We start from the raw sequence: 24,601 nt of genomic DNA on the forward strand, positions 1-24,601 counted from the left end.
ACCAAAGCTGATTTAAAGGATAGGTTACAAACCACCGTTAATAGTTCCACAATTTCACATTTGAGTTCTTTCAGAACCCTTGGGTGAATACCATCTGGTCCCAGAGACTTGTGACTGTTTAGCTTATCAGTTAGTTCCAAAACCTCCTCTAATGACACTTCAATCTGGGACAGTTCCTCAGATCGGTCACCTATAAAGGACGGCTCAGATTTGGGAATCTCTCTAACATCCTCAGCCGTGAAGACTGAAGCAAAGAAATCATTTAGTTTTTCTGCAATGCCATTATCTTCCTTGATTGCTCCTTTTATGTCTCTATCGTCCAGGGGCCCCACTGCTTTTTTAGCAGGCTTCCTGCTTCTAATGTACTTAAAAAACATTTTACTATTGTTTTTTGAATTTATGGTTAACTGTTCCTCAAAATCTTTTTTGGCTTTTCTTATTAAATTTTTCCGTTTAATTTGGCAGTGTTTATGTTCCTTTCTATTTTGATCACTAGGATTTGACTTCCACTTTTTAAAAGATGCCTTTTTATCTCTCACTGCCTCTTTTACATGGTTGTTAAGCCATGGTGGCTCTTTTTTAGATCTCTTACTGTGTTTTTTTTTTTATTTTGGGGTAACAATGTGACAGAAAGTCAGATCACTTAATGGCATTCATACTACAGCAATGAGCATGTTATAAGAATCTCTATAGAAGGCAATGATGAAACTCCGGTTGACTTCAGTGAGACCAGGCTTTCAGCAGGAATTCACAAGGACTAGATCTTCAGCTGGAGGAAAACAGCATAGCTCCACAGAGGAAATATACTGAATAATACTAGCCCTTAATTAAGGTTTGGCTCTGAAGTAATTACAAATGACATGATTTTTGCTGGCTAATACATTTAATACTAAAATAATGTTTTCTGAATGGTGAATGCCTTTCCTAGTACATTTTTAAAAAAATTGATCAGTGTTGTTTCTTGAACTGTTCATTTCAGTGAGCTTATTAGGACAACAGATGGAGGGCAGATTTCACTGGATTGGTTTGATAATAATCACAGCGTGTGTTATCCTGATGCCAGCACGAGACCCACTATCCTATTGTTGCCTGGCCTCACAGGAACGAGCAAGGAATCCTACATTCTTCACATGATCCAGCAGAGTGAACTGCTTGGATATAGGTATTGGCTAGCATTTTGCTTGTTCAACTAAAATTGTATGTATGTGTGTGTGTGCATAAGATGTCTCCTAGAGCAAATGATATCTGCAGAAATCAATGAGGTAGCATAATATTTGCTAATAATAAATTAGTATTTTAAAGAGCATTGCATGGGCCAGTTTCTCCACTGTCTTCCACCTTGTACAAAATGTGTGCAAAATGCAAGATGTCAGAGGAACAGTTTTCAGATGCAATTTGCTCAGGTATAAATTACCACACAAGGTGTAAGGAAATGGAAAATGATTCCTTATAGTCTTCATTAATGTCTTATTCATCTTTCCTCTGTTGTTTTAGTGAGGAGGAATAGCTCAGTGGTTTGAGCATCAGTCTGCTAAACCCAGGGTTGTAAGCTCAATCCTTGAGGAGGCCATTTAGGGGTCTGGGGCAAATAGATTGGGGGGGGGGGGGAAGTGCTTGGGTTATGGTGCTTGGTCCTGCCAAGAGGGTAGGGGACTGGACTTGATGACCTTCCAAGGCTTCTTTCAGCTCTATAAGATGCATATCTCCATATATTTAAGAGGAGGGCTGTTATGCTGCACTCCAAACAGGCCAATGTGGAGGGGCAGTGTTGGCAGATGGCTAGGTGCCAACTTGGGCAAGGCCTACAGGATCCACACTTACTCAGATTTAGTGACCACAGGACCCTATCTGGTGTGTGGAGGGACCGCATTCCTACACTATCACTGATAGTTAAGAGGTAGATTTTTGTGAGCCCTCAATTGTTCCTGTCATAACCCACTTACTCAGGCTTTGAGCTTGAGTTGGGTTAGGAAATGAATTAGACTGTAAATAGGGCCCATAGGTGCTATAAGTTTGCTGATGTTCTGCTTCAGATGAAATAACCTGTTGTACTGTTGTGATTGCTCCAGCATTCTTATTTCAAGACTTTTGGGTTTTGTCACTGCAGATTGCATTCTGGCTCTGAGTATACTACTATAAACTATGGACCCCTTCCCTGAAATCTATAAGTTAAAAAATAATAATAATATATATAATATAATTTTAAAAAATAATAGCAGTATTCATATGTATTCATTGCAAATGTGTACACTTCAGGATGCACAAAAGTAGAAGAACGTAGCTTTTTTACAAAACGGTTTAGATCGGATCATGGCCGTGTCTACACTAGCCCCAAACTTCGAAATGGCCATGTAAATGGCCATTTCGAAGTTTACTAATGAAGCGCTGAAATACATATTCAGCGCCTCATTAACATGCAGGCAGCCACGGCACTTCGAAATTGACACGGCTCACCACCGCGCAGCTCGTCCCGACGGGGCTCCTTTTTGAAAGGACCCCGGCTACTTCGAAGTCCCCTTATTCCTATCTGCTCGTGGGAATAAGGGGACTTCGAAGTAGGCAGGGTCCTTTCAAAAAGGAGCCCTGTCGGGACGAGCTGCGCAGCAGTGTGAGCCGATGCCCAGGTGCTAGCTAAAGGTCCAGTGGGGCAAAGAGGGTGATGCCGCACCAGCAGCTACGCTAAGCAGCCAGGGCAGGCTGGGTTCTTTGGTTTGCGTTTAGTTCAGGTACAGCAGCAAGAGGAAAATTACGCTTATTAGAGGCTTTAACAATTACCTTTTATTTATACAAAGATAGAAACAATTTAACTTAAAAGTTTTAGACAAACTAGCTAGCTTAAACTAATACAAGTAATGTGTACACAAGAAAGGCAAGTTGCAGGTGTGATTTTTCACCCATGCCTCTTAGACCTGGTGGAACCAGAGTCTTTCCCTCAATTCCTATAGGAAAGAAGTGTAATACAGGTGTAATTCTTACCCCTGCCTCATAGATCCAGTGTGACCCAGAATCTCAGGCGTGTCAATTACCGATATCAGCTAGAAGGGTGGCCATTAGCTAGCCCACCATTCACTGTCTGGTTTCTGTGTATGGCAGAGAGTCTGGGTGAGACAGCACACCTGCATTCCCAGGGCATCAAAGGCTGCCTGTCTCCCCCTCTGTCTCTCTCTCTGTCTCTCCCAGTGGGGGGGGTGCGGGGGGAGAAGAAGAAAAGGCCAAATGGGGGGTTCATGTCTGGCTACAGGCGGCGAGCCACGTCAATTTCGAAGCACCGCGGCCGCCTGCATGCTAATAAAGCGCTGAATATGCATTTCAGCACTTCATTAGTAAACTTCGAAATGGCCATTTGAGTGGCCATTTCGAAGTTTGGGGCTAGTGTAGACATAGCCCATGACAGCATTGGGCAGTTTTGTTTTTTAATTAATTTTAAGCAATAAAATCACTAGAATTAAAAGAAAACTAAGCCATCTTTTCAATTTAATCAATGTTTTTAGACTAGGAAGCATAATAAAACAGTAAGATTCATCAAGAAAACCAGTGTTTTTTAAATCAAGATAATTCTTACTACCATAAAATCACTCTCACTGTATTTAAATGAGAGGTCCAGATAGCACTAACTGAAAACTGTCTTCCTGAGGAAAACCCATCCATAACTCTTGGGTGTTTGGATCTGTAGTTTTGGTTTTGGCTCTTGGCTGCTGCTACATAAACATTTTATAGACTTATTCTAATCCTATAATTGGATCTTCATGTACAGACACATATGTCCACGTAGATACAGCTCTGCAAATCTGCGTATGTCCACTTTATATCAATGGGTACCCTCATCTATGCATGTCAGTACAGATATCCATTGTTCATTTTTGTGGATACAAATTTTGTATCTGTGCAGGGCTCTGCATATAGAGCCCAATTGACATGAGTGACTCTAAGCAGGTATAAAGATCCACTTAAACAGGTCAGATTGCAGGATGAGAATATAACATATTTACTAGATAAGTTTAGACTTTTTATTTGAACACACTTCTTTATGTATTATCATTACATTTTTATTTTTAAATTACCTTTAAAATAAGTGTAATTCTAAGATGATTCTTGTACACTCTGTATAATAAACTCTCTCTATATATATTCAGATTTACCTTCTTAATTTTTAGATGTGTGGTGTTTAACAACCGAGGAACTGCGGGCGAGGATCTCTTGGTAAAGTACTTATTTAAAAAAAAAATCCTTGATTGTATAGACAACACATTCATGAAGTCATTAGTGTTAATTCTTAGGGCTCGATTCTAATCCAAAATTATCACATTTGATGTGGCAAACTAACAAATAATTAGTATAGAACCTAGCTGTACTTGACTGAATACACTTCTTATTATATTTATTCAGATTTGAATCGCACCCATCTTAAATTTTTAATCTCATTTCTAAGAGTGAAATATGCTAAAATGTGGTTGGTCTGCTCAGAGCCTGATCAAAACCCCTGAAAATCAATGGAAAGATTCCCATTCTCATTCTGAGTTTTGGATCAGGGTCAGAGCCTTAGTTCTTGATTTTATAACTGATATATATTCACCTTTTAAAAAGACTATTCAGTTCTTATATGGTCCCTACTTTATTGCACAGGACTGCATGTTCCTTGATAAATAGAAAACCAGAGACTTTTATAGTTCAGAAATCATACCGTCACTTTCTGAATTTTGGATGGTTGGGTGTCATCAGGAAAGATGCTTTGTGATAGTTGCTTTTCTGGAAGATAGCATCACTTTTGCAGCAATAAATAAATGTACTATAATCTGCACAGTATAAATATAGTTTACTAAATTGATGTATAATTTGATCAAATAATTTAATTCTTTACTAGCAAAATTAATGTGTTTTATATTTTCTGTCCAAAAATACTATAGTATATAAATTTACATTTGCAATTTGTCCATTGTGATATTTTCTAATGTTTTACTACATAAGTCAGAAATAAGCTTTGGTAGTTACTTTAAACTGAATTGTCTGTAGACATATTCACTGGACCTGGAAAACATTATAAAAAGCTTTGCCATTATTAACTTATCCACCATTTTGCATTATTGTATGAATGAACCAGTTTTATCTGGAACATTTTTTAAAAATATGCCTACTATTATTTTTTCCCAATAACTATACTACAAGAAGAGCTACTAGCAGAGGTTGTTTTCAGGATTTAAACATCATATTATTTTAGAAACTAGCCATAAAATACTAAAAGCGTAAAGCTAAGCACTTTTTGCAGCAAGGCTCAAGATGTGCTTAAAATATTGCTGAATAAGCTTTGTTTCTTCATATATATTTTGTTGGCAAGTTCTGCAGCTGTTATGAGTGTGCACAATACTATGTATTGTTCTTCTTTGCATTTTTTAATCCACTGATTTAAAGCAACCTAAAAATGCCCATAATGCTTTCTCTTAACCCCTTAACATGTTTCAGTGAAAACACTGCCACATTAAGAGTCACTATTCTGCATACTTTTGGAGATATTATCTACAAAGCTGTTTTGTGACACACAAAGTCCTTATTGATGAATTTCAGATTCAGTAAGTGAAAAGATCTCTTGTTTTCAATGCTTTGTGTGTATTTCAGTGTAATCGGCTTAACATATTTTATAAGATTTCACAATGGACTAAAACAGCTGAAGTTATAACATTTTCTGCAGGTTTTTGTAACATATTTATGTAAAATCCCCAAGGAATGAGACTAAAGCATAGTTGGGCAACACAATAAAATGTAGTCATGCAAATAATTCTTGTTCTTATCTTTAGAGAGAGATTTAACTTTAAATTTCCACTAAACAATGCCTATTTAAATTATTAGCACTTTACAAATGCTGTAGCATAATTGGTGTTCTACTGAATGTTAATCTGTTAGATTGAATTACTGTGAGTTTGAAGTAATCATTTGTTAGAGGAGCACAGGTGTTCAGCTGAAAAGCATCAAATACATTTATTATATTATTTTAAAGTATCCTCATATAGTGCATGGAAATGCACTGGTTACAGGAATTAAATGTAATATAAAAACCAGTATTTTTAATAGTATTTAAGTCAAGCATATTTCCTAATGAAAATAGCTTATTTTTCTCTATGTAGACTTGCCTTTTCAATTTAAATAAAATACCTTTATAATCTGTTTATAATTATTTAGTTGTAATAAAAGTCATTGATAACTCATGTTTTAACTATCCCAATCGCAGTTTCCCCCACACCCACTTCTGGTATTTAATTTTCAAAATATGGGACTATTTGATTATTTTTTATGTTCTTGTTAGGTAAATTTGGGGGAAGGATAGCTCAGTGGTTTGGGCATTGGCCTGCTAAATCCAAGATTGTGAGCTCAATCAATGAGGGGGCTATTTAGTGATCTAGGGCAAACAGCTTTAAAAGAACAAAAAAAATCTGTCAGGGATGGTGATCGGTCCTGCTAAGAGGGCAGGGGACTAGAGTGGATGACCTCTGAAGGTCCCTTCCAGTTCCAAAAAAAGAGGAGGGAGAGAGAGCTCAGTAGTTTGAGCATTGACCTGCTAAACCTGAGGGTCTGAGTTCAATCCTTGAGGCCATTTAGGGATTGGGGTAAATAGACGCCTGAGATGGTGCTTGGTCATACTGAGAGGGCAGGGGACTTGACTAGATGACCTTCCAAGGTCCCTTCCAGCTCTCAGAGATGTGTATCTCTAATTACTTAATGGCATTCTTGGCCTCCAGTTGTCAGAGGCTGGAGATGGATGGTAGAAGACAGATGACTATCTTCATTCACCCCCTCTAGGGCACCTGGTACTGGCCACTGTCAGCAGACAGGCTACTGGGTGGGATAGACCTTTGGTCTGACCCAGTATGGCCATTCTTAAATTGAAATTAATTATTTTTGTCCAGTAAAGTGTTGAAACTGATTACAAATTTCCAACCTGTTTAATTGCAAGCAGGCTCAGGGGGTGGCTGTGTTAGTCTGTAGCTTTGCAAAACAAAGCAGGTCATCCTGTAGTACCCTTAAAGATTAGCAATTTTATTTATTAGGTAATGAGCTTTTGTGGGGGGGTCTTACCCATGAAAGCTCATTACCTAATAAATAAACTTTTAGTCTTCAAGTTGCCACAGGACTGCTTGATTTGAATTGCATTCAGTTTAAAAAAGAAGCTGAAAATTCACTGTTGCCTCAGGCTCATGAGGTTCTCAAAAGGCAAAACTAAAACATCATGTATGATACTCTAAACACCTGGGGTGAAATCCATATCTTATTGAAGTCAATGGGAATTTTGTCACTTTGTCAGTGGGATCATAATTTTGTCCCCAGTATTTTTAATAACAAATATGTGGTTAAAAATCTTTGGTTTTGGCATAGGAAAAATTCTCAAATTGTAATTGTGGGGGGTAGAGGCAGGTAATTTATTGGGTCCTTAGTGTGCCTGACTGTAGATGCCTCCATTTGTCCTAGGGCGACTCTATTTCCCTATGTTGAATATGGGACACCTGGTGAAATTATTCATATTCAAGTGAGTTGAATGGCAGTCAGCTGGAACTATGCCGTAAAAACATTCAAATTAATGTCATTTGACAGTGCCTCTGTTTAAAAAGAAATAAAGATTGGCTGAATTCTTTTTGTTCACCTTCTTATCTTTAAAGCTTTAGAGTTCATGTGGAGAGAGGCGACACACACACTTTCACATATGCTTCTCTTACATAGGTGGTGTTTACTGACTGACCTGTTCCTCCTTGCCCAGTGCTCTCCATCCATGCCTGGTTAGATCCCCAGGATGGAACCACCGCTCCTAGTACCTGGTGCTGTGTCTTTCTGAGGGAAAATAAATATAATAATTGAAGACACACATCTCCCAGAACTGGAAGGGACCTTGGGAGGTCATCTAATCCCGTCCCCTGCCCTCTTGGTGGGACCAAGCACCATCCCTGACATCTATTTGCCCCCAGTCCCTAAATGGCCTCCTCAAGGATTAAGCTCACAACTCCCTAGAGATAGCAGACCCAAAATATTGCAACCTTTGAAATTTATCTTCAGAGAGAAATTAAAAGATTCCAAAAGGCAAATCCCACCCTTTTTCAATAAAAGTTCCATTCTCTTAAAATAATTTTGTTTAACAAAATAATAATTCAGTCCAATATGAGAACAATATTGAGCAGCTCCTAAATGTGACAGAGCTTCAACTGCTAAAATCTCTGAAAAGAATATTTAGAACTGATTAGCAGTTTAAATTGGGAATGGGGCATGCAAGTCACATGACCCCCTCCCCAGATTGCTGCCAGGATTCAAGCCAGATTGTGGCCAGCAGCAGCAGCCTCTCTGCGTTGTATGGGAGCACAGGGATAGGAGCTGCTTCCAGCCATAAGGGCTGGGGTGAAGGGATGACGTGGCCCATGTCTTTGCAGAGCTCATCTGTCCCCACCCTGTACTCCTGTGGCTGGAAGCAGCTTGTCCCTTCTTGTCTGCACAGTCTCAAAAGGCAGCTAACACCTCCACAATGCTGCTGGCCACTGACATAACCTAACCCAGCGTTGTCCAATAGGGATTCAAAGACTGCCACACTTGTGGTTGTTGTTTTCCCATATTTGCCACAACCCCCAACTCTAACTGAAAGCCCTGCCCCAGAGCCAGGCACTCCGACACCCCCACTCTAAAGAAACACCCTTCCCCTCTCCCAGAACTGGGCTTCCTCATCCTCCCCATTCTAATTTAATGCTGGTGACTCATCAGAACTGCCACTTGATCCACTGCTGGAGCTGCCATCAGAGCTGCTGTTGCTGCCGCCAAGCCAGGGGCCACACGCATGGAGGGGGTGGACAGCACTCCCTGTCAGTGGATCTCAGGAGGAGCCGTGTTTAAAGGCTCCAAGAGCCACATGCGGCTGCGGAGTCTTATTCACCTCAATGCAGTGTCCTATTCGTCCCATGTGGTGAATGGCAAACACATTGGATACTGCGGACCTAGCTACTCCCTGTCCCGATCTAAAGCACAGGCAGGAAAGGGTTAAGCCCTAATGATGCATTGTGCAGCGTGGCTAAGGGAACCTGACTTCAAGGGCTTCCGTAAACGCAGCCAGAGAGGTGGCTCAGCAGAGCAGGGAATGAAGCCGACCCTCACTTTAGGGGGGAAAGGCCGAGGGTGAGTGGTTGAGTGAGTAAAGAGATTACTAAGGCCCTGCCTAAGGGGCTGCTGTGGAGCAGGGTCAGGGCGTGAATAGGCTAGAAGTGGCTCCCCATTCCCCCCACTACTCCAGAACTTAGGTGTGGGACTGGCATGTGCAGGGGTTGGCTTCTGGCCAGTGCCCCAGTCCAGAGCGTCTTGGGCTTTCCTAGGATGCTGGCCCAGCCAAAGGCAGTCGGTGAAGGATGGAACCCACCAGTCAGACCATGGGTGAGCTGAGCACTATGGCCAGGGGCTGGTTCTCCATACAGCACTGGGAGTGGGATGTGCCCAGTTAGGGGACATATGGAGGAACAGGGGTCTGGAAAAGGTGAAGGGGCAAAGTAGAGAGAGGACGGCAAAAGGGATAGCATGCAAGGGGCTAATTTACAGTGAGCAGAGATAACACTAATTGGCTGCCACAAGCCACAAGCCACCCAGCCACACTCACCAACCACCACAGCTCCCAGAAATGGGATGAAGGGGGATGCCCTGTTGGCCGAGAGCTGGCATGAAGTGTGGGCTGCACCAACAGACCAGCCTGGTGGGGGGTGTCTGGCCCCACATGCTGCAGCTTTGCCCACCAGACTTGTACACTCACCCCCATTGTCAGTCACTCGATCTGTCCACTTACTGCTGATAGGCAGGCAGCTGGCAAGCAGGGATCTAGCCAGGAGCAGAACTCACCAGTACCGATGGGGAGGAGACAGAAAATGAGAGACTATTTGCCTATTTTTAAAAAAAAGTCAGGACACCTGCAAGATGTCTTGAATACAGGACTGTCCTTTTAAAATGGGACTTGTACAGCCTTCCGCAGCTCCTCAGACTGTTGTCTGTATCAGCTGCTCAAGCACATAAAACTATAAAGTTTTGTTTATTTTTTGTGTAAGTGGTCAGGAGATGGGTGTGGGAGGTGAAGCGAGTGGGAGGACCAACAGGCTATAGATCAGGAAAGGATCCCTGTTCTGAATGTAAAGAGATGCTTAAAGTGAGCTCATGCTTAAGAATTGTCCTGAACAGGAATGGAGAACACCTTGAGGCTATACGAGCAATGATGCCTTGAAATTTTTGAGCAAATTTCAGCCATAGATCATATATCCAGAATGTGTCTGGTTAATTTCTGGGGAATTGCAGATATTGACTGTACCTACTAACTGTTAGCTGTTGCGCTCTAGAATATGACTATCGCTTCTTTTCCGTAATACTATGTAGATTCATCTTAGGGCTTGTCTACACTACCATCCTCCTTCAAAGGAAGGATCGTAATTAGGGTGTTGGTAGTTTACTAATGAAGTGCTGTGCTGCATACGCAGCACTTCATTAAGCAAATTCCCCCCTGCAGGAACTTTGAAGTTGCCCCGGCACTTCAAAGTACTGGTGGGTGGGCCGTTGCTAGACACGTGCCGGTACTTCGAAGTTCCTTTACTTCAAAATTTTGAGGAGTAAAGGGACTTTGAAGTTGCCCTGGCACTTCCAAGTACTGGTGGGTGAGCCGCGGCTGGATGTGTACCAGTACTTTGAAGTTAAAAACTTTGAAGTTGCCGCGGGGCGGGGGGGACAGGGAATTTGCTTAATGAAGTGCTGCGTATGCAGTGCAGCGTTTCATTAGTAAATTCTCAACACCCTAATTACCATCCTTCCTTCAAAGGAGGGTGGTAGTGTAGACAAGCCCTTACTGTAGTTTGATGGGAATGTTAAGTTTGTCATGTTATGTAAACCATCCAGCTTCCACTTTGCTTTATCCCTAAAGACGACAGATATGCTTATGCTAGTGTTTTCCCTTTTGGCTCCTTACAGACACCGAGGACTTACTGTGCTGCTAACACAGAGGATTTGGAAGCTGTTATTCATCATATTCACAACATGCATGCCTCAGCTCCATTTATGGCAGCAGGTGTTTCTATGGGAGGGTAAGAATTGATATAACAAACCCCAACAGTTTAGTCTACCAATCATGAAATAAGAGTGCTGACACTTGACAGTAGGTTAGCACACTGTAATGCTTTCTGGAGTGAAATGGAGTTAAAATAATTAACTCTGTTTAAAAAATATCAATCAAGGTACTAACTAAAGATTCTGTTCAGAAAGAATGCATGATTTCAGTGAGTGCTCATCTACATGACTGAATTTCATTTCTTAGCACCCACAAACAGGTTTTGCAAACTTATTAGCTCTTCTTTGAAACCCCCTGCTATAAAATTGAAGTTTTATCCATACAGACAGGTAATATCAAAAGAAATAGCTGGGGCTACCATGCTGATTTCATTATTCAGCATCAGATCTAAATAAAGCCTCTGTTTTAAAGTTTGTTGTAAAGTTCTGCTGCTTTTCTTTAAGAATGCTCCAGAAACTGGGAGTCTGGCAGCAGGACTTAAGTAGTCCATCTTGTAGCAGTGTACCCTACCATGGCACTTGTTAAAATGTCACAAACGAATAGTTCAAAAACTTCCTTTAAAGGCTGTAGGAGAGCAGTTAAAAATAAAATTGGCTCAATTTCCTCTTTTTTTGGCCCTATGTAGCATGTTCCTTTCCCTGCCTAGCAGGCTGCAGAAACTCCAGAAGTTAATTCCACTCTGGTGGTGCTTCTTACTTTGTACTTAGGATTTGTTAGAGGAAGGGTGGGCTTGAGAGACCATCTCTCTCATCTTATTCGGAAGCAGGAAGTAATACTGTCAACAAAACCAGTGAGTTGACGCTGCTAAAAACAATACTAACTCTTACAAAGTGCTGGTCCGTATCCAGAAAAGGGGAGTACAGCACAAATGGAATGGACAACATGCAACGACAGCACAACTGCTTGGAAAAGTGTGCTGCAAGGCAATGTTCCCTCTAATGTTTTCTGTCCATATGTTTATTTTTTCCATCCATGTGCTGAACAAAATTTTTGTGTACACGAGCTTGTGTGAATGTGCATCACCAGTAGAAAGACGAAGCCCAGCTGTGGGCACTCTACTCATCAGCTGAGTGACACCTGAATCTCACCTTAGTGGCTGCATGAATCCATAATTAATAGGGAATACTGCTGCAAGGGAGTAAGGGAAACAAACAGAGACCCTCTTTATTATGGTGTTCCAGGGATGGGAAACTTACTCTGGAAGTTTTGTGAGTTCAGTGGTGATCTTCCTGCTGGCTCTGCACTCATGGTCAGCACAACCCATAAGAAATGATCAGTGTAGCTCCCTTTACTAGCATTTACCTACTAAGCCCACTGACCTCTTGCTAGTTATTGGGTAATTACAATTTTAGTCAATGGATACAGTTGTTTATAATAAGGTAAATAAGTAGCTTTGAAAATCTATTGGGCCAAATCTTGGTTCCATTGCCCTCAGGGGAACCAAGGTTCAGATCATTGCAGGGTTGTGCTGTTACTGTTGCAAATACAAAATCTGCTGTATATTTTAGTGAGTTTGCTGTTGGATCAAGAACCCCCCAAACAGAGGTCTGCAACCAAAATAGCGAGAAGAGCCATTTTTTTTCAAATTCAGTGACAAAATCAGTCCTCCAAGAGCCACAAAGCATGTGAATATGAGACAGTCCTTAATAAATAATGTCAAACAGTGCTTTTTATCAGCACTATTTTAAGAACAGTGCACACACAATGATGTGTACTATAGTAAGTTGAGTTACCCCCATCTCCAGGGGTAACCAAAACACAACACTTCATACCCTCATTATCCTGGGGAGATATAAGGGAGAAGATGAAACATGTAACAGATGTTAGTAACATGCATTGTTGGAATGCAGATATCATGATGATGAGGGTTGTGCAAAAACTCATTTAGAATAGGCTTAATTTTGGCAGATAGTAATACCTGTGATTATATTTGAGTGATCTAACAGTTGGATTTGTTTTGATTTTTTTTATTCCTCGTTGTAGCATGCTTCTTTTAAATTACCTGGGCCAAACTGGCCGAGAAACCCCTTTGATGGCAGCTGCAATTTTCTCTGCGGGTTGGAATGCTTTTGAGTCAGCAGACTCATTGGAGAAACCACTAAACTGGGTGCTCTTTAACTACTACTTGACCACTTGTTTACAGTCCTCTGTTATTCGGTGAGTCACTTTCTGAAACTGTTTAGAAGACTGAAGATGTTAGCATGGAATATAAGGCACATACATGGCCTCCTGGAAGAGGACTGCTATTACTGCATTTCAGATAATGCTTTTGACTGTGTAATCTTGGGAAAGTCTGAAACTTAAGTGTTTCCTTGCTTGAAAGATTTTGCCCTGGGTTGACATTCAGTCTTGTACAAAAAAAAACAGTTTATATTCATCGCAATCTTCAAAATAGATCTTAAAGGTATTTAAAATTGGTTTTATGTTGACCCCTTCTACAGGACTGAATTTCACCACACATGTGCCATGTTTATTGTGAAGCTATTATGACTTTTATGGATAGCATCAATTTGATTTAAATTAACCAACATTAACACTTTTAGTTTGAGGGCTACTTAGATAGTAAGTTATTAAAAACTCAACACTGAGAACAAAAGAATAAAGAGTACCTCATATGGGCTGGGTCTACACTTGCCGCCAACTTTGAAAGGGGCACGTTAATCATGGTGATGGGAGATTACTAATGAAGTGCTGTGGTGAATATGCAGCACTTCTTTAGGCTAATTCTCCCCCGCGGCAACTTCGCAGTGTCAAACTTTGAAGTGCCAGCATGCATGTAGCCATGGGCACTTCAGCGTGCCCACACTAATGCGAAGTGCCTTTACTCCCCAAAATTTTGAGGAGTAAAGGCACTTCGAAGTGCCCATGGCTACACGCATGCTGGCACTTTGAAGTCTGACATTTCAAAGTTGCTGCGGGGAGAATTAGCCTAATGAAGTGCTGCATATTCACTGCAGCACTTCATTAGTAATCTCCCCTCGCCCTGATTACCATGCCCCCTTCAAAGTTGGGGGCAAGTGTAGACAAGCCCATGTAGTCTTAAAAAATTGATTTTTGTGTTCTAAAAAATAAAAGTTCTCCTTTTTATCCTTGTCACATTTCTAATGACTAATGCAGATTTCACTCATGTTCCGGTTGTGTTTGTAAGTGCATATTGCTTAGTCTCTGGAACAGAAGTATTGAAAAGTCTGAGAAATAATTGTGTTCTCAAAATAAGATAATATTTACTACTGAGAATATATTTGTAAGACAGAGGATTTCTACATCCATAAAATCATTTCCGCCCCCCTCATTTTTTCCAGACATCGACAAATATTAGAGAAATTATTTGATCTGAATCTTGTCATGAAGGTATGTAGACAGATCTTTTCTCTTTCAATTTCATGTTTTGGTTTTCCAAATACTGACTTAGTTCCTGATGTCAATTCTGTTCTTCAGGCTAAAACCATTAGGGAGTTTGATACACAATTCACCTCAGTCATGTTTGGCTACCGTACAATTGATGATTACTATGCAGATGCTAGTCCATGTCGCAAGCTGAAGTCAATAAGTATTCCAGTGTTATGTCTAAACTCACTGGATGATGTTTTCTCACCAAGTCAGGGTAAGTTGAGGCTTTTTTATGTTACTCTTTATACCTGTGTGTCAGTGTATGCAGTCAGTAAAATGGAGAACTGAATAGATCTAAGAACAAGCTATTTATTAATGAGATATAGTTACTGGTTGTGCTACTGTACATCAATCCTGATATTTTTAGTTCCAGTTTTCCACTCTAATAAACTTGAAGTTATTGGAGAGGCCTAAATCACACAAAGTGCAAAATGCTTAGTGCCTCTGTTGCTCAGCATTCTTGTGAGCCACCCCCTATAAAATATGTCATACTGTAATTTGCTCATCAGGGAACTTGAACTCCTGTTGCCGTTGCTGACAATGACCTCTGTGACACAGAAATCCAATGTCTGATGCAAAAATCATTTGGTTCCCTTTGATGGCTGAAGGATTCTGAACTCCCTTCCCATCTTTAATCTCAGATGGCAGCTAGGCCAAAGTGCTGACATAGCTATGTTGTTGTTCCCAAGCACTGGAAGGGACAAGGGATACAGCTGATGTGATCTTATAAAGGAAGTCCAATATCAATATTAGCAGAAATCTGATTGGAGAATGAAGCTGCCCAATGGCCAGCAATGTCAGCTAATAGCAGTTAAGCTATAAAAACAAAATAGATTTTTTTTTAAAAATAGTTCATCCTGATCACCAGATGGAGCAACCAGGTTTTTACTGTTGATGCTCTTTAGTCAGTTAACATCATGGTTAAAGGTTTCTTTGATGCTGTGGTCTGCATGATGGCTATATTTTCCTCTGAGTGATATCACAGTGAATAAAAGTAAAGTTGTAAAAGAGAAACTAGCCAAGGCTAAGAACTAATTAATGACACAATCTTCTATGATGGACCACTGATATCTGGAAGTATAAAATGTTGATTTGATGCAAGAAAACTTCCTATTGGCTTTGTAAATTGATCCAGATCTTCATAAAAAAATCTAGGACACTGTGGAAATAGAGTACTGAACTAAAGATTAAAGGAAGTGAAGAGAGATTGTGTGTGTCACAATGAGCCTGTCTACACTACCACCATCCTTCGAAAGAAGGATGGTAATTAGAGTGTTCGGAGTTTACTAATGAAGTGCTGCTGTGCATAGGCAGCACTTCATTAAGCAAATTCTCCCCCGCGGCAACTCCGAAGTTTTAAACTTCGAAGTACCGGCACGCGTCTAGCCATGCCGCACCTGCTGGTACTTCAAAGTGCCGGGGTAACTTCGAAGTCCCATTACTCCTCAAAATAAGGCAACTTCGAAGTTGCCCCGGCACTTTGAAGTACCAGCGGGTACGCCGCGACTAGACGTGTGCCAGTACTTTGAAGTTTAAAACTTCAGAGTTGCCGGCGGGGGGGAGGAGGCTGATTTGCTTTATGAAGTGCTGCCTATGCACGGCAGCACTTCATTAGTAAACTCCCAACACCCTAATTACCATCCTTCCTTTGAAGGAGGGTGGTAGTGTAGACACAGCCAATATGTCAAATGTTACACAAATCTAATGTAAAGTAGAATTATGCAACAAGTTGTTGTAAGTCAGTTATAGCTGCTTCAGTACAGATACATGGAGGAGGGAGAGACCTTTTTTGTCAGTCTTAGGATTCCTCTACTGGTAGTGTAAAAACAAAAAAGCAGTCAAGTAGCAGTTTAAAGACTAACAAAATAATTTATTAGGTAAGCTTTTGTGGGACAGACTCACTTCTTCAGACCGTAGCCATACCAGAACAGACTCAATATTTAAGGCACAGAGAACCAAAAATAGTAATCAAGGTTGACAAATCAGAAAAAAATTATCATGGTGAGCAAATCAGAGAGGACAGAAGGTGGGGTGGGGAGTCAAGAATTAGATTAAGTCAAGTATGCTAAAGAGCCCCTATAATGACCCAGAAAGTTCCCATCCCGGTTCAAACCATGTGTTAATGTGTCAAATTTGAATATAAAAGAGAGTTCATCAGCCTCTCTTTCCCAACTGTTGTAAAAATTCCTCTTCAGTAAGACGCAAACTTTTAAGTCATTAACGGAATGGCCCACTCCATTAAAATGCGGGCTGACAGGTTTGTGGATCAGGAGTGTTTTTATGTCTGTTTTGTGCCCATTAACTCTTTGTCCAATATACAAAGCATCTGGGCATTGTTGGCACATGATGGCATATATGATGTTAGTTGAGGAACATGAGAATGTGCCCGTGATTCTGTGAATAACCTGGTTAGGACCAGTGATGGTATCCCCAGAATAGATATGTGGACAAAGCTGGCAGCGGGCTTTGTTGCAAGGAAAAGTTCCAGGACTGGTGTTCCTGTGGTATAGACTGTGGTTGTGGGTGAGAATCCTCATAAGGTTAAGAGGTTGTCTGTAGGAGAGAACAGGCCTGTCAACCTTGATTACTATTTTTGGTTCTCTGTGCCTTAAATATTGAGTCTGTTCTGGTCTGGCTATGGTCTGAAGAAGTGGGTCTGTCCCATGAAAGATCACCTAATAAATTATTTTGTTAGTCTTTAAAGTGCTTACTTGACTGCTTTTTTGTTTTGATAGTATATAGACTAGCACGGCTTTCCCTCTGTTATTATTCAACATGCATGGTAGTGTAAAGAAGTAGAGACCAGCTACTACTTTTGGCAAGCAACACATCCCACTCTTGATTGGGAGCAGAGACCTGAAACTCATTGCTTGTGGGTCTTGAAGCACAGGCTACAGTTGTTATATGGGTATGGGGTTACTAAGATCACTTTTTCCCCCATGTCCCTTGAGGGAGTATGATCCATTCATTACTCCTTCTGGTTTCTGCCACCATAATGCTTCCCAGGGCCTCTAGTGAGTGCTGTACCACCACCTTTTCTGCTCCTTTTCTGTTAAAAATGGAGTCTCAATTCAAGAATTGTCTTGGAAGCAAACCCCAGATCCTCTGATTTAAAACACAAGCTTCTGCAGCATAAGCTAAAACTGACAATTATAGCTAGTTCATGACCTCTGTGAATCTGGCTCAGAGGGGGACACAATGCACACTGAATTGTGAGCTGGACAAGTATTGCCCTCTTATACATCATGTCCTCTTGTACCTATTGTTGATGCTAAACAAACAACAATAGGGCCTTAAACCTATCTGGATGTGGGGGCATCGTATTGAAACAAAAGATAGAATAACTATTTTTGTAGTAAACGTTTCCTCTTTAAGTCTGATTTTACCCTGCATTTCTCTATTAAATAAAGTTCTTGGATGTTAAGGCATTTGTTTGGTCCTTGCTCCTCCTGCTGTCAAAGACGGGTAATGTTTCATATAGCACAGAAAATAGGGAGATATAATTGGAGGGAATAAAACTGCTGGCCAGGAATCTGTTCAGCCACTCATTTGATAATTTTACTGCATCTTAGCTTCTACTTACTTGACTCCTAGAAAGTGGTGATCTATTGGATAGCAAAAGTTTTTCAAGGCAGAGATATTAAACCTGTTTACCTCTTTTCCCCCTTGGTGACTTAAATCCCCTACTAGATTTTGGGGACCTGGGCTGAGCTGGGAATGACTCTGATCAGGACACCAGGCTTTCAGTGATGTTCAGGGACTGTTTACTTTTATATGCCTCCTCACACTTCTTCCAGTAGACCTGTGGTTTCCTCTCAACCTTCCATACATGTTACAGCTCCCCATTAGCAGCAGAAAATTAGACCTCCAGAGTTGCAGATATGATCCACTTTAGAATGGTGTCCCTCAGAAACACAATATCTGCCTAGCAGAGAAGTTGTCCTGGATCTCTCTCTTGTCCAGACAACTCTCTGTGAAGTTGGCTACACCTGTCCACAAAACAGACCCTAAGGCTATGTCTAGATTACAGGGATTTGTTGACAGAACTTTCTGTTGGAAGATATCTTCTGATAAAACTTCTGTCAACAGATCATGGCCGAATTGTGATCTGTCAACTGACCAGCCACTCTCTTCACAAAACAACCAATTGGAAGCACAGTAGACAGGGCTGCCCCATGTTGTGGAAGTCCTGTCTGTTGACATAGAATCCTCTGGAACGTCAGAGTGGCTTTCTGTCAACAGAGGCATTATGCCTCCTGGGGAGCAGCATGTGGCTTTCAGCAAAAGTGCTGTGTTCTGTCAGCTTACTGGATGCCTTGGGAATCTGGATGCTCTCCGCGTTTTGTCAACAAAATGCTAGTATTGCTGACAGAACCTTCAAGTCTAGACATAGCCTTAGATGAGGTGCAAATGCACCAGGCATAAGTCTGTGTTGCTTTACAGTCTAATAAACAGTTTAGAACTGTGGTGTCCAATATGCTCCCCGTTCTCCACATGTGGTGAATGGGGAAGCATAGTGTGGTGAATGCGGGTCAGCAGGCTGGGTGCGGCAGCTCACACAGAGCCTTCTCAGGTGCCATGCAGCAGCACTGGCTCAGGAGCTCAGGCACCACATGGCTGGCTCGGGGCCTGCGCGGTGGGGCGGCAGCTCCTTGGGTGCCACACTACCAGAGCCACACATTCCCAAGCCACATAGCCCTGAGAGCCACACAGCGTGGCACTCAAATAGCCACCCCATCACACAGCCTCTGAGCCAGCCACGCAGCACCTAAGCTCTTGAGCCACCACACAAGCCACTGTGGGTGGGGGGTAGGGTGCATGGCTGCCTGGGCAGGGGGTGCCTGGCTGTGGAGGTGGGGTGGGGGTAGAGTGCTTGGCTGAGGGGGATGGCGCCTGGCTGCGGGGGTGCGGAGGGAGGCATGTGGCAACCAGGTGTCTTCCTTTTGGACACCACCGGTGTTGATGGTTTTATGCCTATTTTAAATTGTTCAAAGCTCATTGACCATAAGAACTGCAGACACTGCATCTTTAGTTGCATGGCCGTGTGCTCTACATCATCAGTAAATACAGTTTTTGTTATCCTTTGCACTTGTAAGCCTCATGGTGGAAGATGTCAAGAGCTTGATCCATAATTATAAAAATGTATACAGAGGTTATGGTCCAATATGAAGGAAGCAGTTTCAGTTTAAAGTATCTAGTGCAGGCATAGCTGATGCAATTGTATGAAAATACACTAAGATATATACATATCTTGACTGTTCTCAGTATATATAACAAAAGCACCCCTGATAGTCCAGGTAATCCACCCATGATAATCCAAACAGCTCATTGTATGAAAAAAAGGCATGATATAGGCAATTTCAGTCTTTATTTTGAATTGCCCAAAACATTTTCATTGGTTCAAAACCAAAACAAAACCATCATAAGCAGTGCCACAGGCTCATCATTGTATCATATTTGACTCCACAGTTGAGTTATGATTTTCTTTGATCAGAGCCTTTCACGCTACATCTACACTTGGGAAAAACTTCGAAAGGGCCATGCTAATGGCCAAATCGAAGAGTAGTAATGAGGCTCTGAAATGAATATTCAGCACCTCATTAGCATGCTGCTGGCCACAGCACTTTGAAAGTGCCACATTTCACTCGCACAAGGCTCGGCTACACAGGGGTCTTTTTTGAAAGCACCCTGCAAACATTGAAATCCCTTTATTTCTATCAGCTGTTTGCAGAGTCCTTTTGAAAAGGACCCCTGTGTAGCCAAGCCACACATGAACAAAACGTGGCACTTTCGAAGTGCCGTGGCTGGCGGCATGCTAATGAGGTGCTGATGATTCATTTCTGCCCCTCATTAGTGTTCTTCGATATGGCCATTTTGAAGTTTTTCCTAAGTGTACACACGGCCTCAGTGGCATATTAAATTTCACCATGTTATTGGTCTGCTAAGTGCTAGCAGAGAGAGTGCTATTCCCATCTGAGACTTTGACCTTGCCAATTACTGACCAGTCAGCATGTCCTTATCACTCCATTAATATCGGTTGAGCCTCTCTAATCCAGAACTCTCTTGTTGGACAAAATCCATAATCCAGCATGATTTTAGTTAGCTGGACAACCACTTGCTATAGGTGTGACCAAGTTTCCCACGGTCCCATAAAGTTTATTTCCAACCACTATTTGTGGCTCTGTGTTCTGTGCTGCTATTTAGCTGTAATTTACCCCTAAATGTCTTCCAAGAGCCCAGTAAGCAGTGGAAGCATAGGTAATGCTACTAGACCATATTGACTTCCTGTGGTCTGGCAACTTCTCTTGTCCGGTACTGCTCAGGTCCCCAGTGTTCTAGACTAGAGAGGTTTAACTTGCATCCGCCTTTTCAGACAGCAGTTTAGTAAAATTTACACTATCTTTCCCTCTTCTCTCTGTTTCTTTTGGGTTTAAACAATACCACATTGTTGTTAAATTTCACTCTGCATCCCTTTCTGTAGGCAAGTCAATGGAATGAAGTTGTCAGGAAAGAACATAGGGGAAAAAAAGAAGCTAAAGAGACTGGGGTGAGGGGTAAAAGTCAGAAAATGCGAGTAAGGGGTTCATGGACGGACAACAGAGAATGAGTTGAGAGAAGGAGATGAACAATATGAAAGTAGAAGCTTAGCAAAATTCATGCTTCCCTGTGGTTTGGTGTGTACACTTGGGTGAGTTTTTTAAAATTTGCCAGAGACAGAAGACAAAGAATAGAATAGGTTTTGAATTAAGGTAGCATTTGTGATGCTTCCCAGGGGTATTGAGGACTGTGGGGCACTGCCCTTAATGTGAAGGTGCCTTGCCAGATGCCTGGTGTAGCTCAGCACCCCAGAACCAACACCCTCTAGCAACAGGCAAGCACTGACTTCCAGATCTCCACAGACCTAATCCTTCCTTGGGCAGGCTGGTGATAGATATACACCTACTCCAAGCCCCTCTGCCAGTGTCCCACTCTACAGTATCCCTCCCATGTCACTGGACACTCCCAGAAATAACCATGTAAATTTTCTCTACAGAGGAAGTGTACACATGGGGTGACTGACACAGCTCAGGATCAGGTGCCTTTTAAAAACACAGCACTAGAATCTACTTTAAGGGCTTGTCTCCACTTGCCCCCAACTTTGAAGGGGGCATGGTAATCAGAGTAACAGAAGATTACTAATGAAGGACTTCGGTGAATATGTACTTCATTAGGCTAATTCTCCCCCTGTGGCAACTTCAAAGCGTCAAACTTCGAAGTGGTGACATGCATAAGGAGTGAGGCGTAAAGGCACATGCGTAAGCATGTGAGGAGTAAAGGCACTTCAAAGTGACCGTGGCTACGCATGTCGACACTTTGAAGTTGCCGCGGGGAAGAATTAGCATAATGAAGTGCTGCATATTCACCACAGCACTTCATTAGTAACCTCCCGTCGCCCTGATTACCATGCCCTCTTCTAAATTGGGGGCAAGTGTAGTCATAGCCTAAGTGAAAATAAATATGCTTATTTACCAAGATGAAGATTTAAGACAGTGAGCAAGTGTAACAGGTTACATGTAAAACTAAAGGTATAACATTTCTTCGCATCCAAAGTTAATTCTAGCAAGCTAAAATCCTTATTCAAAGCAATCTCCAAGCGTCACAAGTCCATGTATCCAGGATCCAAGTTTCATGAATGTGAAAAGTGCAACATTTAGATATTTGCACAAATGAGGTGAGTTAATGATGCAAAGTTAGATACCTTGTTGACATTTTAAGATCCCAGTCCTGTAAAGCCCTTCTCTGCATTTCTTCAGTATGAATAGGATGTGTGATATTTGCTAGAGCTAAATACTGAAATGGGGGACTTAATATACTTTTTTATTCTTTTCAGCTATACCCATGGAGACTGCCAAACAAAATCCAAATGTTGCATTGGTACTTACTTCTTGTGGAGGCCATATTGGTTTTCTAGAAGGAATGTGGCCAAGGAAGTGCACTTATATGGACAGAGTCTTCAAGCAGTTTGTACAGGCTGTGTTTGAACATGGAAACAAAATTTGTAGTACGTAGCTTTTCAGAGACATATTGTCCAGCTCACTGTTTCAGCACAGTAGCATGACCTTACAAGAGCAGCTCAGCTTAATGCACAAATGTTAATTACTTTCTATATAGCAAATAAGCCAGCAGACGGATGAAGCCCATTAATACGTGCAAGAATAATTTTTGCCTAAAATTTTGTAGCAAGAAATAAACATTTTGTTACTTTTGTAGTTTAATATGCCTTACCAAGAATTACCTTAAATAAAACAGCACTCTACATGTATCAGATTGCACTTAACCAAAACTATTAGTGAACAGGTTATAGTTCTTCAGGGTTTTAACTGAAGATAGTTATTAAAGCTGTTATATTACAAGTCATCTAATTTAAGTCTCCTAACATGAACTAACTCTCAAATTTACATTTATATTTTAAAGCATGTTACAAGCTAATCCATTTCTAAGGGCATTGACGAGAAAAATGTTGAAATATGTAAACAGAAGGAACACAAAAAAGAACTGATTCATCAAAGTACTCTGTAGATTTAATCTTGGACAGCAGCAATATTAGAATGATAACTTCATTTACTGTTTTACCTAGTGAGGATCTTCAGATTTAGGGCTGTTTCTGTTATTTATAATGCCAATACCATATTTGTCTTATGTATTTCTTTTTAATATTGTTAACTAATTTGTAGTACAGGTTAAACCTCTCATCTGACAGCATCCATGATGCGGCATGGTTTTAGTTTGCTGGGCAACCACTTATCACGGTGTGGCCAAGTTTCCCATGGTCCCATAAAGTTTGTTTACAGCCACCAATCCCGACTCTCAGTATTCTGTGCTCTTATTTAACTATAAATTACCACTAAATGTCTTCTAAGAGCCCAGTAAGCAATAGAAGTGTTGGTAATGCTGCTAGAAAAACACTGACCTTCCATGCTCTAGCAAATTCTCTCATTCTGCACCAGTCAGGACCCAAGGGGGCTGGAAGAGAGAGATTCAACCTGTCTTTATATATATATATAATTACCAAAGGTTCTGACGAAATATAGTAATGTAATAAATTATGTAATTTTAAACCAACATACTTTGTACTTCCTAATATATGTAATCTTGGCCATGTCTACACTGGCACACAACTTCGAAATGGCCATATCAAAGATTACTAATGAGGCACTGAAATGCATATTCAGTGCCTCATTAGCATGCCACCAGCCGCGGCACTTTGAAATTGCTGCTTTTCGCTCCCACGCGGCTCATCCAGATAGGAGTCCTTTTCTAAAGGACCCCACCAACTTCAAAATCCCCTTATTCCTATGAGATGATAGGATTAAAGGGATTTCGAAGTTGGCAGGGTCCTTCTGAAAAGGACCCCCATCTGGACAAGCTGCGCGGGAGCGAAAAGCGGCAATTTCAGAGAGCTGCGGCTGGTGGCATGCTAATGAGAGGCTGAATATGCATTTCAGCACCTCATTAGTAATCTCTGATTTGGCCATTTGCATGGCTATTTCGAAGATTTCTCTAAGTGTAGACGTAGCTCTTGTGTAGTTGTGTATGTGTGATATTTATTCCATATGAAGGTGGGAAATAACAAATGGCATCATTCTATGATTTAAGTATATATTACACTACAGGAATGTATGAAAAAATACTTTAGAAAACCAGGAGATTAGTACACTGCCAACTTTAAAACCACATCTCCATCTGAAAATGTTGTCCCTGCTTTTGTCCCAAGTTATACCTAAAACAAGTAACTAAAAGAGATGTGGGGAGGGAAAGGGAAATGTATTTTTTTTTAAATTTTCTTACTTTGTGCCTCTGACAGCAATTTTGTATACAGTCAGTTTCCTTGTTTTCTTGATGCTCTGACAAATCTTGGTGTGAAATGGTCCTTTTTTACAGTTCTTCCGCTGTAAAAGGGCTGTAAGGCTGTTTTCACCACCTACCTGTGGCTCTGAGCCACTGTGTCATAGTGTTGGAGTTGGAGAGAAAAGATAGTCAAACATAATTGAGAGCAGCCCTGAGACTAATTTAGTGCTCACTAAAGGCAGTAAGTCTATTCATTCAGCTCTTTGGGAGTCTTAAATCATGCTAGGATTGAATTGATCCCCAGGCATATCAGGTCATGCAACAGCAAAACTC

General features: G+C 41.2%; 1 protein-coding gene across 2 annotated transcripts in view; it reads left to right on the plus strand.

Moving 5' to 3' along the window:
- ABHD3 (abhydrolase domain containing 3, phospholipase) overlaps window positions 1-23,536 on the plus strand; it is a 34,311-nt gene extending 10,775 nt beyond the window's left edge. For both annotated transcript variants that reach the window (XM_074985830.1, XM_074985831.1), the window contains exons 3-9: window positions 980-1,162; window positions 4,155-4,200; window positions 10,954-11,066; window positions 13,034-13,207; window positions 14,353-14,401; window positions 14,489-14,654; window positions 22,311-23,536. In XM_074985830.1, coding sequence (XP_074841931.1) covers window positions 980-1,162; window positions 4,155-4,200; window positions 10,954-11,066; window positions 13,034-13,207; window positions 14,353-14,401; window positions 14,489-14,654; window positions 22,311-22,489 — 910 coding nt within the window. In that variant the 3' untranslated portion in view covers window positions 22,490-23,536. The remainder of the gene's footprint in view (window positions 1-979; window positions 1,163-4,154; window positions 4,201-10,953; window positions 11,067-13,033; window positions 13,208-14,352; window positions 14,402-14,488; window positions 14,655-22,310) is intronic.
- The last annotated feature ends 1,065 nt before the right edge of the window (window positions 23,537-24,601 follow it).

The sequence above is a fragment of the Carettochelys insculpta genome, chromosome 2, assembly GCF_033958435.1.
Source record: "Carettochelys insculpta isolate YL-2023 chromosome 2, ASM3395843v1, whole genome shotgun sequence".
Classification (NCBI taxonomy): Eukaryota; Metazoa; Chordata; order Testudines; family Carettochelyidae; genus Carettochelys; species Carettochelys insculpta.